Source organism: Miniopterus schreibersii (assembly GCF_964146895.1).
Source record: "Miniopterus schreibersii genome assembly, chromosome: 7".
In the NCBI taxonomy this organism is placed as follows: Eukaryota; Metazoa; Chordata; class Mammalia; order Chiroptera; family Miniopteridae; genus Miniopterus; species Miniopterus schreibersii.
Window position 1 is genome coordinate 25,187,962 of NC_138108.1, and position 19,591 is coordinate 25,207,552.

General features: G+C 38.5%; 1 protein-coding gene across 1 annotated transcript in view; it reads right to left on the minus strand.

The window, feature by feature from the left end:
• PLCL1 (phospholipase C like 1 (inactive)) overlaps positions 1–19,591 on the minus strand; it is a 246,839-nt gene that overhangs the window by 41,399 nt on the left and 185,849 nt on the right. The window contains exons 2-3 of the mRNA XM_081142679.1: positions 11,836–14,310; positions 9,304–9,507 (exon numbers count right to left, since the gene is read on the minus strand). Coding sequence (XP_080998805.1) covers positions 9,304–9,507; positions 11,836–14,310 — 2,679 coding nt within the window. The remainder of the gene's footprint in view (positions 1–9,303; positions 9,508–11,835; positions 14,311–19,591) is intronic.

Sequence of the window (19,591 nt, forward strand, 5' to 3'; positions counted from 1 at the left end):
TAAACTTGGCACATTTTAGAATCTGATTGCTGTTACACATATCTGCTAACTGGGATGAAGATGATTTCCTTTCATTTTTAATTTCTTAAAAAATTTAAGTCTGATAAAAGCAACATTAATAGATACTGTTTTTAAGCACAGTCAGTCCTATCAGGGCATTAATTTTCAGTGAAACAAGAACACACATAAGGTCAGGACATTTGCAAGCTGTTGGAAGCCCACTGCCTTTGGTGTACGTGATGGAGTGTTCTGTCCCAGGACCAGCTGAGTCACATTTCCAAGCCTGATTTATTGCGGTGCAGGACAAGGGGACTCGCACGGAGTAGGCTAAAGGATGCTGTCTCCGCATTCATGATAGTCACAGGGGCTGCCTCCGTGAGCTGCTTTACGAAAAAACGGATCATTTTGCTTTTTTCCCAGTTGTTCTGTTTCCCAACAGCTGTTGACTATATATTGAGTAATCATTAGAAATAATTTATTTTATCCAGCTATGATTAAAATTTAGCTAATTTATAAAATTACTAGGTGACTAACCTTCGTGAACTTTCTCCAGATTTGCAGGCCAATTTGACTACCTCACACTTCCTTTAACTAAAAGGGTTGCAAGGCCCTAGCTGATCTTGCTCAGTGGTTAGAGCGCCAGCCCTCGGACTGAAGGGTCTTGGGCACATTCCTCGGTTGCAGGCTCGATCCCCGACCCCAGTCGGGGGGTGTGCAGGAGGCAACCAATTGATGTGTCTCTCTCACATCGATGTTTCTCTCCCCCCCCTCTCTCCTTGAAAAGCAATGGAAAAAATAAATATCCTCAGGTGAGATTAAAACAATAAATTAATAAAATAAAAGTGTTGCAAGAACTTGAGTATTCAGGAATATAAAGTGAACTTTAAGGACACAGGCACAATATTCCACAATGAAGCCAGCCTGAATAACTTGTTTACTGATATGTCTCTGATACCTAGTGTCTTTGGGACTCTGGTACCAAGTGGAAATGTTCTCAGTCTTCGAGGTCCTGACAATTCCTACATCATACAGAAAATATTTCAGAAGACACTGCCACATCCACAAATAAAAGAGCTTTCAGTGCATTAAGTGCACAACGTCTTGTTTTTAAATAACAAGCTCTGGATGGGCACATGCCAACAGGTTGTTCTTTTTCTGGGTTACATTACTACACAAGCCAACATAGTTTTGAAATGCAGACTAATATAAATTTCTACATAAATGTCATAAGGAGAGAGAGGGATGGAAAAACATTTTCTTTACTTATCTAATTTCAATATCAATTGATTTCAATAAGCAATACTACTGTAGACATACCCACAACTTTTCCCATCCTGAGGCTCAATATATGTTGGTGTAACTCTGACAGAAGAGAGTGTATTAACCCAACTCACTATGGTTGACTTAACTGGGGTACCTGCCAGTATACTGATTCCATTGCAAAAGTGACTAAAGACAGCAATTAGCTCTTTTTTCTAGATCTTTGGTCATGCTAACACAATGAACTGCTCTCCAAATCACACCCCAAATGACTTAGTAAAAGATTAAGTAACCCTTAACTCGTGTTCTCCAGAATGTTTTGATTTCTTTTTTAACTTCAGAAAATCTGTTGTTCTTACCATAGTAAAGTTTTAACTTTTATGTTAATGATAAATAAGTCGTACAGAAGTCACCTTCAGAAAACGCTTTGGGTTTATTTTTTCCAGTTGCAGTCCTCTATAACTATTCCACCTCTGAATGCTAAATTCAAAACACTACCCAAAAGTTCTCACATTAATTTAAAAGGACCAAATATGTTAGGCAAATATTTCTTGACTATGCATGAGAAAGCAGACAGGTAAGAACATTGGAAAAGTAAAAATTCAGTTTTCTAAAGAAAACGTTATGTAAATGTTAGGCAATATTTTTATTTCAAAGTTATTTGTAAATAAAATTCTGCTGACATGGGGTAAGAATGGGGTTTGGGGGTATATTACAAGTCACTGTGAAAAGTCCATCATAGGACTCAAGGTCCTTAGACTCCACTGAGCTCAGGACATATAACATCATTGGGTTCACTCTCTGGACCCTGTGTGTCTCTGCTCCTTCCCTTTTTTGGGGGTAAGCCCTGCCTTCCCATCAGGACTTTCCACTCCTAAAGCATAGAAATTTTGTTTCTTACCATTTCCTTCCCCCAGCACCCTGCACAGCAACAGGTATCCAGAACAAGTTTGTTGAGCTGACTAATCAAAAGCTTAAAGACATACACAAAAATAATGTCAAAGTGTGTTACAAATACACATGTTCCCATCTCATTTTACTTATATTTCTCTCAAGTCAAAGAGCTGTCCTGCTCTACATTATGGCTATTTGTGCTGACAACTGTCTCCATTTATTCATCTCTGTATGACACAGAATCTACTGCAGTTCTTTATATGTGACACATATTAAATGTCATGAAGAAAGTCAATGAATGAATCTTTTCTTAGTAAGGTCAGTTTTGCTAGAGGTTAGAACAAAGAGCTAGACATTGATGGAGAGGGAATTAAGGCTGGGAAGGTAATCTAGGTGGTATCGAATGGAAAAACAAAGGATGAAGAATGAAAAAAAGTGGAAAATACATCACTCAGTTGAAGGAGGGGGTCCAAAGAGAAGGAAATGGAAAGTGAGGATGGCAGACAGTGCTGGCGGGCAGAGGCTTTGCAAGGATAGCTAAAAATAAAAATAGGGTTTGAGGATGATTGTTCCAATTTTGAGTTAGGAAAAATAGAGACTAAATAGGGGACTCATCAGGTTACTGAAATTTTTAAGCAGAAGGAGAAGGGAGCCTGGTGAGAACCTTGGCCAAGTCCATGTAAAAAATGGATATAAGAGTAATGCCATGAGAAAGGAAGCACTAGATCTCATTGATATTGAATTGTAAATGTTCTTAAAAGCCTTATTGGAGTTAATACGGAGACAGAGAGAGCATTTGGAAAGGATTTGGAAAACTGAAGACCGTTGGCACAGTGGGATTTTTTTGCAGTGGTCAGAAGAGTGAATGACTACCTTAGGAAATAAAAAGATTAACCCAGTTTTAAACCTATTAAATTTCTGTTGTTTGTTTTTGAGACACTCAAGTGATGTTCTATCATCAAACGGAGAAATGTGGCCAGGGTAAAATGTTAGGGCTGGGGCTAGAATGGGTTTCTAAAATAATATTCAATCTACACGCATAAAAACACTATTGTAGAAAGAAAAAAGTCAAATCTTTTCAAACAAATTTTGATAAGTATTCTACTGAAATTGCTACATATTTTCCAGTGTAATCACCCACCATTATGACTTCGTATTAAATGGTGAGGAACATAAGAGGATCACCAATCACAGACTCCTAGGCCTGGGCTGGTCCCTACCAGGTCGCCTGCCCTGACTGTGAGCTGCTGGAACACAGGGCGAGGTGCCTTCCACAGCATTTAACACACTGGCTTGTACATGAGAGGGGGAGGAACTCAGCAAATGTTTACAGAATCAAATATCTCCATTCCTGGCTCTCACACGAGGCAACTCTTTCCGTAACCAAATTTCATTTTTAACAACCTCAAGAACAAGATTCATCTTAAATAACAGCAACAACAACAAAAACCCTCACATTATATCACTTTTCTTTGCAGAGCATAATTATATTACATTAACAGCCTTAAAAGACTTAGCAGTGACTCTATGGCTAGATTACCTACTTCAGTGGGATATTTTCTTAGACAAAGTTTGAAAACCCAGAGTGGGGAAGTGATGCTTGAGACCTGAGCCAAAGAAATCACAGTGAAATAAATGGAAAAGTCACTTAGAAATGGTATTCTGCCCGGCCAGCATGGCTCAGCGGTTGAGCATCGACCTAGGATCCAGGAGATCGAGGTTTGATTCCAGGTCAGGGCACATGCCCGGGTTTCGGGCTCGATCCCCAGGAGGGGGCGTGCAGGAGGCAGCTGATCAGTGACTCTCTCATCATTGATGTTTCTGTCTCCTCTCTTTCTCTCCCTTCCTCTCTCTGAAATCAATAAAGGCATATTTTAAAAAGAAAGAAAGAAATGGAATTCTGATTTTAAATTAAGTTCTTGGAACAGTTTCTGAACAAGCACCCTGATGACCGAGTCACCAAAATAGCACCGCAGCAAGCAGTCTACAGCAGCGCCAGCTCTCTTTGTGTGTCTTTAGCCTGCAAGGAGGTGGCAATTCCACAGTCCACTTTTAGGACCTGTTCTACTTGCCTGAGCTATTGATCGATAATGTTCCCGATTTGCTTTCATGCTTTTCAGAAGCTGTCACTTCCCACCTCTGGCTGTGACATGTATTTGATATCAGGAAAGTCACCTGTGCTTCAGCTGCACTAAAGACCAGCGAGGCATTTACATAACTACATCTCTATTCAGTGTGAAGAGGGCCACTCTCAAGAAAAGTCGAAATTACCTGAGCAACCTCTCCCTCACCTTACCCAGACTTAGAGAAGCCCTTGTCATTGGAATCTCTTACTTTTCCCAGCTAAAAAACTGCTTGTAGGACTGAATCTGTAAAATTCATTCAAAGGTACAAATTACTGATAACCCAATGTGCTATTACTCATGGAGGGGTTTTGTTTGTTTGTTTGTTTGTTTGTATTTTAAAAGAGATTAAAAGTCTTAACCTAAAGGAACTGATTGTCATTTTGAAATTTCAAGTACCAAGGAGCAGATAGCAAACGTGTTTTAAATAAGATATGGAATGGAGGTGGGGAGGTATCTTCTGAAAGTATGCCATGTAAATAAGCCTATTCTATTACAGATATATTTGGCTTTTGGTTAATTGATATCAGCACAGATGCTACAACAGAATTATAATTGCAAGATTACTGTTAAAATGACTTTTTAAACACTGAATGGCTTTTAAAACCCTCAAGAGGAAATATTTCCAAATCTTAAATTAGCCAGAAGTTTGGTAAGGGCTGGGGTCAACTGAGGTCATTAGGAAAAAACTAAGTTTAGAAAAGATCTGTGCAGATGAACACGGGGTCAGTGTTTTCTAGAACATTTTCATTTCTTTCCCTTTGGTAAGTGGTGTAGTTTGATGCAATTTGGTTGGCTTTCAATAAATGTAGGTTACCTGGTTTCCTGATTCACTTCTTTTGATACTGAAATAATCCAAACATTTGCATCTGCTCAGAAGTGAGTTCAAGTTGTTTTTTACTCTAAACATATCCTGTATTTTTTTAGTGGTTACAACTTTTTCCTCTTGGATGGCATATATACAGTTCATTACCATTTTTGAGAAATCTAAACATTAAGCAACTTGAGTCTAGGTTGAACAAGCAAGCTGTTCATTTAGAGTGCCTGCCGTTACCACTACCACCATAAACCCTGGATTTGGCTTCACAGAGAATAGTTTCACTGCCCCAAAATTCCTCTGTGCCACTTACTTATCTCCCTCTCACCCTACCTCTTCCAGCCCTTTACAACTGCGAGTCTTCTTACTGTCTCCATAGCTTTGTCTTAGTCTATAGGTTTGTAACTTTGTGGATAAGACAGGAAATAATTTAGCTAGGGTGGTGTCCTATAGGTAAAAGAGAGGGGATTTAAAGATTTACCATATAACACATTCAGTTACAGCATGGGAGCTACACTACTTTCACTAAAAATAGATGTTTTTATTTACTTTTTATTCAACCAACATAAATTGATAACATACTACATGCCAGCACTGCTTTAGGTGCTAGAGGTAACCATAGGAAGAAGAGAGGCAGGGAGTCTGTCCTTATAAAGCTATACATCCGATTTGAGGGGCAAAGGAGAAGAGCAGAAATTAAACAAAAAGTCAAGCAAAATATTTTTCAGTGCTGCTAAGTAGAATGATTGAAATCAAACAGAGTTATGTGATACCGTGACAGGTGGAGATAGTGTTAGGGAAGGCTTCTTTTTTTAAAAAACTGATTTGAGGGAGAGATGGGGGGAGAGAGGGGGAGACATGGGTTTGTTGTCCCACTTGTTTATGCCTCACTGGTTGCTTCCTGTGTGTGCCCTGGCAGGGGACCAAACCCGCCACCTTGGGGTATTGGGACAACGCTCTAACCAGCTGAGCCACCTGGCCAGGGCAGAGAAGACTTCTCTGAGGATACGACACCCAGCTAAGAATTAAAGGATATGAAGCAACTATCCATGCAGGAGAGAACTTTCTAGGCAGAAGGAACCACAGATAAAATGGCCCGGAGAGGAGAACAAGCTTGGTCTGGCGGAAGGAAGGAAGGAAGGAAGGAAGGAAGGAAGGAAGGAAGGAAGGGAGGGAGGGAGGGAGGGAGGGAGAGAGGGAGGGAGGGAGGAAGGGAGGGAGGGAGGGAGGGAGGGAGGGAGGGGGAGGGAGGGGGGAGGGAGGGGGGAGGGAGGGGGGAGGGAGGGAGGGGGGAGGGAGGGAGGGAGGGAGGGAGGCCATTTGACTCATGGAGTGAGCACAAGAGGAAGTGTGGGGGTGAGGCTGAGAGAGGCAGGTGAGATAGGCAGGTAGGACCAGAGCTCAGATGGCCCCACGGGCCACAGGAACGAGTTTCCAGTCTATTGTAATGGGAATCTGCTAGAGGATTGTAAAGCAGGGAAGTGACATGGTCTGATTTATGTTTTTAAATGATCTGTCTGGATCTCTGGGAGTATCTTAGGAGGCATCCTTAAAATAAATACAGTACTAACATTCATACACTAAGAGTATTAAAGATGCCAACCAATACAAGGCAAACCCTAGAAAGTAAAAATGGCATTCAGGGCCAAGGTCGGCATGACATGTATCTGTCCCTACCCACCCCACTCCCTAAAAAATAGCCAACAGAGAAGTCAATAGTGTTTTCAATCACATCCACAGTCTGCCAAGGTTACCATTTGGTACAAGGATATTTCCATTCAAATCCCTAGCAAATTAAAAAATCATTCCATAGGGAACTATAAATGAAGGCATCATTACAAGTATTTCTGCTTTCCACTGTGGTTTTTTACTTTAAGTTTTGGAAAACCATACTATGCCTGCAATTAGAAATTGCATTTCAAAAATAGAAATGAGAAATGGCTGATGTTCAGATTTGGCTCCAGCAGATAAAACTGAAAAACCAAACATCATTGGACACTCGGGGATGTGAAATGGACGTTGGCCAACCACAGTCCAGGTGCTTTTCTGCTCATTACAGGCCCAGCTCCAGGGGACCAGGCTCCCTCAGTAATAATTTTTTTTCTTCGCTTAAAAGGGAATTGGAAGAATAAGTGATTTCTACTGTCTGTCTCTATGGCAACCAGTACCCTAATTTCACCCCTTAGATGGTAATTATACCTATTCACTGAATAGCTTTCAGTCCCTATTTTTATGAAAAATTGATTTCATGAAAAATGAGATATAGGCCATAAGTGAACTTTTACCCCAGCAACCATGAAGTACAGATTATCAGAGGGACCATCATTCATAACCAGTATACACTCTGTGGGGTATTTTTCTTTTTCAGTTGTAAGATGTTTATCCCAAATGTCTTTCTTCTACTTGTTTTTTAATGATAAAATACTATTATTTTCTTCTTTAACATTTATTTTTATTCAACTATGAAAGCTACTCAGGTTCATTGTAAAAAGAGTTTGGTAAATACAAAAAATATATATTAAAAAGCACACACAAGAAAATAAAATTCACCCTCCTCATTTAAAAACAATCACTAATAATATTCTTCTAGCATTTTAGATGTGTATAAATATAAATACAGTTTAAATACAATAGAGTATATTTTTGGAACCAGAGTTTTCACAAAACATAGTATAAAAAATTCTCTGCATTATTATATATTCTTCCAGTGCATGACTGTAATGGTTTCAAAGGAATCCATAATATGGTTTGCTATATTTTATTTAACCAATCCCTCTATGTTGAAATTTTTAAACATAAATGTTTATGTACAAATCTGCTGGCTTAGAGTAATTCCCTGGAAAGGAAATATTTTTATAGCTCAAATGAGATCAACATTTTAAATTCTATTCCCAAATTTTTCTTCCCCTAAATTATATCAATTTATTTTCCCACTAGAGGTAGAGAGATGGTAGCACCTATTTCCTTAAATTCTTTTTCAGAGGCACTGTTTTCTAAAAAAATTTTTTTTAAATGCAAATTTAATGGAGAGAGGAAGTATCTTACTGCATTTCTTTAATGGCTTTAATCAAAAACTTACTTTAAGGTTAAATATGGTTTTGCATCTCCATTATATTTTAGGGGGTGGAAACACATGAATTGCCTGTTCACCTCTGAAACAAAGAGTGTTGGTTATCCCCTAATACCCATTATTCCTTTACTCTTAGTGACAGAAGAGATGTCTTTCAGTTGAACATCTGGAAATAAGGACACTTCTCATCCTCCTTCCAACTGAAGTGTGTCTATGTGTCCGCTGCAGGCTGAAATACGAGCGAAAATTATCTATGCTCCTTCAGAGACATATCCTTAAAGGGAAAGGATATTCCCTGTATTTCCTCTTTATCATCCCTGGTGGTTGAAATGTAGATATTATGGTTGGAGCATCAGCAGCCATTTGGGACCACAAGGATAGTGTAGGGATGGTGCAGCAGAAAGCTAGAGGAAGCTTAGGTTCCTAAGAACTGTGAGAGAATCAAACTTTGTATTTTTAAGCCATAATTGGCTTGCATTTTAGTTTCATGAAGCTGAACTTGATCCTGACTAACGTAAGATTTTTTTCCCCCATATTTTTTTCTTATCAATTTTTAAGTACTCTTTCTATTTTAAGGATATTTACTTTTATCTGGTTTACACATTACAAATTTTCCCAGTTTTTTATTTGCTTCTTAATTTTTTATGGAATAAGAAAATGCAAAAACATAATTATTCTTAAATTTAATTGCTACATAAATCCATTATATATTCAGAAAAATTAGAGAACAGTGTTAGCTTAAAAATATAAATTCCTAAAAAATGTTTGTCTCAACCATCAGAAGGCAGCACACAGGCTTAAGTTCACTTCCTATGGGTATGCAATTAAATGGTTTTATTATAGGCTAAAGTCATTTAGATGATGAGATGTGTATGCTTTTGAGGACTTAATCAATAATTCATTCTTTGCTAAAGCAGAGATTTTCCATTTGCAATCTGTGGAGCTCTGGGTTCAAAGCATAGCCTCAGAGGTCTCCACTGGGGCTTAGGGAAAGCTGAGCGGGATGGCTCTGCCTGCCATCCCCAATTCGAGTTTCAAAGACAATTACTCTGTGTTACTCATTAGAGTTCCACAAAAGAGCCTCTGCCATATGATTTCCCACACACACAGATAAGAAATACAGAGTCGTAATTTCCTACCAGATCATAAGCAGCCAGCATCTTTTTCTGCACATCTGGAATTGCCCCCAGAGGCTCCAGATAAGGAAAGTTGTCTTTCATCACAAGAGAGACTGAGGGAGTATTGTCACTGGTGATGAGGCGAGAGGACAGAGTCAACAGGCACTGCTTCAGACTGGCAATTGGAGGAAGTCCACACAGTTCCTTAATAGACACTATGGCATTCTGTGGGGAAGAAAACATGGAATTACACTTCGGACCACATGACACATCACCCCAGCACTTCTGGGTTTACACAAAAGTATATTCATTACAAGTATACCCTTAAATACGTACACAATTTGAGGCAAACTGGATTATAACCAACCCAAAATGTTGTGATATGCACAGAGGTAAAACAGAGCTGATTCACTATTATACTTCATCTTCCTCAATTTCTAGCAACTGCCTCAAATATGCCACAAAGCAAAGCAGATTATGCCCCAAGGCTACACAGTGCTTTTCAATGCAGAGCACTGAAATATTTACACAAATTAGCACTGGCTGGTCATGAATATCTGACTTGATTTGCATCATGATGATCATTAAGACACGTCAGTGGTCGCACACTGCAGTGCATCGCCTTTGAGCTTCTCCCCTCAAGGTAGCAGGCTGTTATTACTCACCACCCCCCTATGACTAGCCATCAATGGTATTCCTTTGTCATCCCAACAGAAATGCACCTGACAGGCACACATACTAACATACAGTTCATGTAGAGCTGCACTGGTCCATGTTACAGGCTTTTAAAAAATCATTTGAAATAAGAATTATGACTATTCTGTTTTAGTAATGGTGAACAATATCTAACCTAATATGTGCCTCATGGATTTAGTGACAATAATGGCATTCATTTCTCTACTGATTAGGCTCCAAGTAATCCTTAATCCCAAAGACTTTATGTTGAGTGATATAAATTATCAGTACTCCCTGGAAAAACTTTATCCATAGCCAACTCTTCTTAATATGTATTTTAAATACATAATGTATGCAAAGGATATATTTCAAGAATATATAAGAATATATAAAATCTACTTCTAACATATAAAGTTAGGTATAAAACTGACATAACTAATGCAATATAGGGGTTTATATTAGTTATAAAATTATGTCAGAAAAAGTCAGTAGAAGATGCTGCTATTTGGAGCCTATTTTTAAATAATCCTTACAACCTAAGTATTTATATGTGATTTACACAGCATATTATTTTTTTTGGCATTTTGGCTATTTAAAACTGTCTTAAGCCTACCCCAGAATTTCTCTGTGAAATAATGTAAAAATGAAGTTTTCACCACCTGATGGGCGTGGGGTTCGGCATCACGTGACTAAAAATCATGAATGACCGTGGATTTTCATAGTAGGCAATTCTGATTTAAAGCCCAACACTGCTATGTATTCACTACAATATTTGGTAAAATCCTTAACCTCTTCAAGCTTGTTTTCTATCTTGAAAGTAGGGATTTTTTGGTGAGGGTTACTATTAAAATGTTAGCTAAAGGAGTAAATAAAGTGCATTGAAAAACATTCCTCTCCTGTTTTGCCCTCAGACACAGACACTGCCGCTTCTGCAAACCAACTCCCTGCACACAGTAGGAACTTAGGAAGTGCTTGTTGGCTGATTGCTTCACAGTTACATGAGCCTAGAATAAGCATATTAAATAACATTGAAGAAAGAAGTCTGCAGCCTTCTCTGGTTACAAGCATTAAAGAAAGGAAGGAAACTAACACTGAATTTCTACATGCCAAGATGGGGCAATCTACATACACTCTCATTTAATTCTCATAACAATCCTGTGATGTAAGTATTACCATTTTTCCTACCTTATGTGAAGAAAAGCGATGATAAGAAACCTGAAATAATTTGCTCAAGATCATAAGGAGGAAGAGTTTAATCCGGAATCTATATTCTTTCCATTAAACTATTAAACCACATTTCTAAGAGAAGATTGAATAGTTTTCAACAAGTTCAGTTTTGTTTATTTAGCTTTGTTTGCTCTTGTGGGGAGTAATTTATTACTGTTGTACATTTAAGCAAACAAAAAAATCTAATAGGCATTACACTTGCTTTATATGACTTCAAATTCCCGTCCATGTTTCTATCGGCAAATATTTTATATATATAGTTGTAATTATTATGCATGTGTTTGTATACATATTTTATTACACACACATAATACCTTATATTCTATTCTTTTCACATTTCATATACACATTCCCATATATCAGTTTGGTTATATACTAGGGATATTTAATAGAAATTCAGCATTTTGCTCTACTGATACTTCATTAACTGGTTTATTGCAGGCCAAATTGAACATCGCATTCACAATTAGAAACATAAAATGTATCTGCTTTATCACAGGCAAAACCACATAATTCAGTGGCATCGCGTACATCCCACCTTTGTGATAATGACCTGAGGACTCAGATCACCACTAAGTCACAGTGTTCACTGGTAAGTGTGGGGTCAAAATAAGTAGGGGTGGGGAGGAAAGTATGGGATTTTTTTCCTACCTGCATGTTTTCTCTCATGTCTATGGCTTCTCGCAAGGGATGAACTGCTATTTTGAAGATGTCATCGATGGTTTTAAGACCGATATTCCTGAGCATGGTATACTCTCGGACCTTCTTCCCCATCCTCACCGAAAGGCTGCGCTTCTGCGCCTTCCCTCCTCCGCTCCGATTCGTTATGGCTACGTGGACAAACAGAGTCACATGCTCCATGATGTCACCCACAAAAGAGCGCAGGGGGACGTGCCGGTAGCCGGGCTGCAGACACTCGAACGGTATAGTATACTGCCCTATGAACTCATCCCCGATGTAGTCGTCATCCAGAGCGACAAAGCGGATCATGGCCAGCTCGGGTAGGTTTACTTGAAACTCAAAGGTTTCATCAAAAATAGGATTATCGCTGTTTTGCTGTACAGTTTTAGTTCTTTGCTCCGAGCAGTCCGCCGGTATTCCATGTATCTCTATACAAACATATGGATCTATGACATCCCCCTTGGCACAAGCTCCCTTGGGCTTTGGGAAATTCTGGCCACTGATGATCTTGATGTGAAGAGCTAGAGGAGACACCCCAGGTACAATGCCCTTGGTGTTTGCACTGAAGTAGGAGACTTCGTCCCGCATGATAGACGGCCTCAGCACATAACCGCACCCCCCGTTTTGAAGAAACCAGCCTGTGTGGAGGTCCATCATTGGACCCGGAGTCTGAAAATTCATGGCCACGATCTGACAGCCACAGTTCCAAAAGTCCTGTGGGTTCAAGTTGCTGGAGTCAATCCTCATGGCACTTGGATAGATTCTTGATAAGAACTTCTTATTGTAATTTACAAAATCCTCTGGATATTCATTTGCAATTCGGCTGGCCTCGGATTCACTAAATGAGCACATTTCCCAGTAGTTTTGGCTTTTCACAGACAGTTCGAAATCCCTGGACTGAACGGACTTGCAAATAGACACCAAATCGGAGAGCTCTCTGCAAAGCCAGATTTGCTTCTGCTCCCCGTTGTAATCTACTGACATCCTTCGAGACATCTCGGCCTCCTCCTCTTCATCTGTCACCTCTCCTTCTAAAACATCTGAATCGGCGGGCAACTTCTTTCCTTTCACGATGATCATCCTTTTCAATTTTTCTGGGGACGGGAGGTAGGATTCTGACGGCGAAGGCGCTTCGGTATAGAGCTTGGTGCCAAAGACCTTTGTCATGTGTTGCGCCATCACCTTCTGCTGCGGGAGGGAGCAGTGATTGCCCAGGCACAGAATGAGCGGGTATTCGGAGGCGACGAAGGCAAACTTGTTGATCACCTCTATGACGCTTCGAAAGGAAAGGTGTGTTGTCATGTTATTTCGATTGCAAAGGACCGGTTCATTGTCGGCACCATCGCTGACATCGAGTTCAATGCTTCGACAGCCCATTTTCAAGGCTCTCACATACCCATTAATATCAACCGGCCCCCTGAACTGGTCTTCGATGAGATAGGTGTTGTGAGAGGCGTTGATGTAGTAGTGAGATAACGGCTGGGTCATATCTTGGGCAACTTTTTTTTGCTCAGGGTCAAAAATGTCACATTCTGGTGACAACAAATACTGGGTAAAGCCATCAATTGCAAGAAACCCTTTCTGACGTCCCTCTTCAGAAAGTTCATATCTCCTTATAATGTCTAAGCACATATCCTCAGTGATGTGGGTGACTCCTTGCTCGGCTTCCAAAAAGAGCATCAGATCATTGGCATCCAAATATTCTTTGTTTTTAGATATCTGTACAAGCAAGAAATACACTTCTGGCCGGGTGCAAAGTTCACAAAAAGCTTCACAGAATTCCTCTTCTGTCACTCGGGTGGTTAGCTTTTCTTTGCTCTTCTGGATTTCTTTAAACTTTAACCTGATCTTGGATTCCTTCAGGGTAGGGTTGAGTTGTTTTATTAACTCTACAGCTGTGTCTTCCAACATAATCCCATTCCCATCAACATCTGCCGCTTCAAACACTGTTTTCAACCACATGAATCTTGGTGTGTTCTGGTTGCCCTCCAGGAAATCAAGGGGTTGCTTACTTCGAGAAACCAGGTACCGTAACCCTGACACCCAGATGTTTGCTACGTCTGCTGAGTTAGCAACTAGGTCCAGAGACTCGTAGTTTTCCCCATGGAGAATGGAAAAGGCACAGTCCTCACAAATCTGGTCAGCAAGGCCATTGTTCCTAAATGTTTCCGTGTTCTTCCCCAGGCGGATCTCTTTTATGGCAGAAATGTCCAGCTTAGCTTTCTCCAGGTCCTTCTTGGAAGGTTCCCAGCGAAGAGCTTGGAGGTCTGTGTCCAGAGTGAAGAACCGGTTGTAAATGCGAGAATTCGGCCGCACTTTCTTCAGCTCGCAGCCAGCTTGCATGAAGCTGATGCAGTCGCTCGCACTGCTGATTTTCTTCTCCGATGGCATGCTGCTGAAAGACACGGTTTTCTTTCTTCCGCCACATTTTTGGTTTGAAGGATCCTGTAAGATAATTTGAAAATAATGAATCAATTTCCTTTAGGAAATAGGAAAATTCAGGAACACTCTATGAACTTCTTAGACTCCATTCAGATATGACAGTGACTAGCCTAAAACTTACCTTTCCACTGTTTCAGAAAAGAGAAACTGCTGAGAAAATTCATACTATTAGGCTCAGAAAAATACTTATTTTTCAAATGCCTGTGTGTTCTTTGAAGTAAAGCAAGTCCTACAAAGTTAACTATAAATCAGTCTTATTGGCTCATTAAAGCAGATTTTGTAAGAAACTCTACATGTTGGTACTTTGACAACCTGGCTAGAAATAAAGCTGGATTTCTTTTAAAAGTTTTCCTTATTTACACTTTGCAACAGTTTAAGTTTTGTACTTAAAGCTAGTTCAAATAAAAGATTTTAACCTTAGCATACTTTACATCACAAATGACTCTCACTTGAGCAAATTTTGAGACCAAGGTAAACAATTTAAATGAACATTCTGAGAATTTGCCCCACATCTCGGTCTAATGCTATCAGTAGCCACAGCTTAGAACCAAGCAGATATATAGATAGCTCCAGTAACTTTTAAGGTTCTTCCATTGGAAATTAAATTTCAAAGCCTTTTGCCATAAGATATCACAGGGAACACAGGCACCTTGCCTTTCACTCATGTCTGTAAGCGTCCTTGGAACTTACTCTCAGAATCCCAGTCTCCTCAGCCCATTTTACCCTTCCCTAAACAACATGCTCACGGGGTATCCATTCATTCATTCAGATGAGTGTATCTTATACAGGTTAATTATTTCTTGTGGCTATTTCCTTCTTGATTGTATCTAGGCCTTCTCTATTGTCTTTCCTAAGTTCTAGGTCCAGTCCTCTGAATACTCATAATTATAAGATGACGGATTTCCTCTTAGTCCTAGACTGTCCACTCTATCTCTCCCAATTCATTGACACTAAACATCTGACCAATGCCACTTAAAATTGGGTATTTCTTTACACTTTCCTCTGTTCAGACCATAAACTCAAGTTAATAATGCTCCCAACCACATCATCAATTCAGATAATTCTCCCAGGAACAGATTTCCCAAAAGCACCCTAATGCATGTTTATAGTGCCCAATTTTATAAGCACATCAATGAGGCAGCAAAGTGTAGAGTGCAAAAGGTATTTCCCTTAGGGCAAAAAGAACTAGTCTCGGTTGTGACTATTCCACTCACTAGATATATGACCTTTGTAAGTCACTTAGCTTCTCTCTCTGAAGCTTTATTTCTGCCTTTAAATAGGAATTAATAGTCCTTTTAAATAATAGGGTGTTATTATGGGACTCAAAGGAGAAAATGCACATATATTCTTTGTAAACTGTAGGTGCTTATAAGGTCATTCTTTTTGAAGGAAGAAAAACATTTTCTCATACATCTGGTCATTGGAGGACCATCAGTTAGGCACCATCCAAGACATTGGAGGTTATCAAGAAATTAATTAATTCTGAGCATCTAAGACAAATTTTCAGTGATAAATTCAAAGTATTTAAAAACAGCCAAAATCATCTAGGCTGTCTCCTTCACCAGAATCCTTTTAAAATAGGGTAGAATCTCTTCTCTAAGGCCTCATTTAATTGTGGTCCTGCCTGTAAGAGCCTCCCTATGCTAGGAATTGGGAAAAGACATGATGATTTATTAGTTAATTGACTAAAACCTTGCCTGTGAAAAGGAAACAAATCTTGCTGTAGTTGTAGAATGTTGGTGGATGATTCATTAACTCAAATACATATCTATTTTCAAGTGACAAAGATATAAATTACCCAATTTAGAGTACAGAATCTTGCCTCTTGGTGCCCTGGCATTTAAGAACTTTGCTCCTGCTTTTCCAGAGAGTTGTTATTTTTAATTATCCCATAGTGGTCAAATTCCTCATCCTTATGTTAAAAACAACTGTTTATACACAAATGCACTGTTGCAACACATTAAATTCATCACAAATCACATGCTCAGAAATATCAGATGTTTATGTGTATTTTTCCACACCATCAAGGCAGGCACCTAATGGCACTGCTGAGATGGGATTAATCTAGCAAGTAAAATAAAGAGGAAAACTGTGAATTGTGAGGGTAAATTAGACTGTGACTCAGCTTTTAAAGCTACCATTTGACTAGTCATTTAAGCTAATGGGAGCTTTCACATTAAAAATTATTTTTATATAAACAGATCATGTTCCAAATAAGATTATTGTCAACAGAGTTATAAAACCTTTTAATAGTTCCTAACAAACTTCAAATGGGAAATTAATGTTCCTCTAAGTGCACATGTATAGTTCCTGTGCCCTATGCATTATTATGTGTTATTACACCAACTTCACAGTCTAATGTTTTACTCGACTTGAGCCTCTGTTTGTTTATGAGAATAAAACTACTGCTGTCAGAAGAGATTTCTCTTATAAGCCTCTCTTCTTTCTGGTGATATCTCCTTAAATCTCCTTAAATCAAGACACTTTCTCTACTAGTAAGTTAAACCTTCAAGAGATAAATGTTTTATATCTAGCCTACAAAAGAATCCACCTGCCCTATATCACACATATTTTGCTTTGATTTGCAATTCATGATTATAAAACATATCCCAAAATGCCTTAAAACTTGGAACCAGTGGAAAAGATATGATCTTGGGTTGTCATCTCACAAAGGACAAAATCCAAAATTATTACAAAACCCCAAAAGAGCAAAAAACTGATCATAGCACATTGTGAACAAATAATTAGCTTTTCTGCTGTTGACTAGAGCCAAGATTACTTCTATTCAAAATATGCTAGGAAAGTTTCAGGACTCCAATATTTCTCTGGTTCTTTCAGTGGTCATACTATGCATTAGCTCAGAAAAGTTGGGAGGAGGGAAATGGAAACTGTTAGCATGGACAGGAAAGATGGATGACTCCAAATCTCCTCCTGAGTTTCTTCACCAACATGGCACCTTTGCCAAGCCCTACACCCCCAAATCTTTATTTCCTTCAAGAAGATGTTGACAGATTGTTGGTGGGGAAGGAAGAGCTGTTCAGTAAACAGACAGGGGATATCTCCAACTGAAAAAAGTTGGTGTATTGGTTATAGATCTTCCTTGTTGATAAATACAAAAAATATTTGATGATGAAATGAGAACAAGTCCATTGCAATTATCTGTATATTGAGCAGACAGGTATTTTGTGCACTTTCCTAGAGAAACCAAGTCCATTACCAGTTCAGGTGTGCTCTCGTCAGCTATTAGTTTATCAGATGATTGAACTGACTCCAGTGACCATAAGGTCTATCCAAGAGATTTTTATAAAGTACAAGAGCTTCTTGTTTATCTCAAAGCTAAACTTTCTCACTCTAAAATGAAGGGAAAAGGCGAAAGTACCAATTCCCAGAAAAATTTCTCTTAGAGCAGCTTACCAAAAAAGTGTATATTTATTAGGATGAACAGTATATTGTGATGCCTTTGTCTGCCCAATTCAAGCATAGCCTCATATTCTAGTGGGCCCAAGAATTAGTCAGGCATGGAGCTCAATCCTTTCTATTTCCAAATTATCATTTCACAAAAGGCATCGCCTTTAAAGAGGTTAAATAATAAAACAAATAAACCAAATTCTGTTTAGATGGTCTCTGAACGTTCCCATATACTACTTTCTGATCTATTGTTTTCTTAAATTAATCAATGCTTGATATAAAGGGCTTAATCATCAGAACCAATAAGTCTCATAAACAGTAATATAGTCCACAAATGTCTTACTCTTATTAAAACAGTATAAGACACTGATTTGACTATGAGCACTGTTTCTAATATATTCATATCAGAAAGATAATTTCTATCTAATCTCATGATGAAAAGGTTAACTTCTAACCTTAGAAATAATTTCAAAATACTATGGTAAAATGTACAAGTGTTGTTTTAATTTTTTAAATTTTCATTATTCTCTACATTGTTGCTTATCTACTATTAGAAACAGGAGAGTAATTGTAATTAAATGATATTTCTATACAACAGTGAAAGCTTTACAGTTCCCTAGACATGTTTTTTAAACTAAAATGGGGAGGGGGAACATTCAAATAAACCAAAACAAATAAGCTTGTTTTCCTAAGTTCCCACTGGCTTTTCTCTTTCTAAAGCCAGTTTAACTGGATTTGCTGCAAGTTTCTTAACAAAAACTCAGCAAACAAAATCTTTTTTCTTCACAACACACTAACAAGCCCCAGAAAAAACTCTGCTGCTACTCAATACAGGCACAGCTTTGGGTCTCAATCATGAAACTATTGAATTATTTTAACATAACAGTTTCAGGAAAAAGTACACTGAAGAAGCACAAAAATATGAATGTAGCTAGCACTAGAAACGTACACTTAAAATGGTTAAAATGGTGAATGTTATGCTATATATATTTTATCACAAAAAAGAATATAGTGAATCATTGTACAAAAAATGTAAGAATAAAGAAAACATCATACCCACTTTCCCTGCACTGACCTGATGAGCACGTTTAAACATGTAATTATATTGTCACATATTCTTTTCAATTTTTGGCAAGTTGTTTTTTAAAAGGTGAAGAGTTCTAAAATGATTCTTTGTTCAAACAGAACAAATTTACAGAACCCTACAGAACAGCAATCAAAACACCAGTTGTCAAACTGTGAGCAGAAGGAATCTGTTTTATAAAGCAAAAATCCAGCTGCATAAATTCAGATTTCTCAAAATGACGTTCGCTTTTCCCCTGAGTGTGAGAGGGGGTGAAGACATTTCTGAAGTGTTCTCTTAAGAAAGTCTTCACATAAAAATTTAATAGATTATATCAAAAAGACAAATGAAATAGAGGCAGTAAACCTTATCTTCACTGTAAGGATTACATCTGTCTTTATTATAGACAACCTATAGCACTATACTAATGATATTCATTCTGATTTTATGCACTTCCAAGCAAAACTCAGAAACAGGTTTGGCTGATACATGAAATCTTCCAAGGATTTAACAACATAGTGTACAATCCAAATGAGCCCCAACCTTGGATACTGAGAGACCTCTGGTCTCCATTCTTTATTCATTAATTCAACAAACAATAATAGGGACTAGCACATTGTAGAGTTGAAGGGACTGATAAGGTTGGGTTTTTCTCTCCGATCACTCTGGACATGCACTGAAAGGATATAATATGGATAAAACTGAAGGTGGTGCGGTAGGTGACTACTGTAGCATTAAGGAAAGATGTGTTGATGGCCCGAGGAAGGCTGCCGAGGTAAAGGATGGAGAGAAGTAGGAAGTCTCAAGAAATTG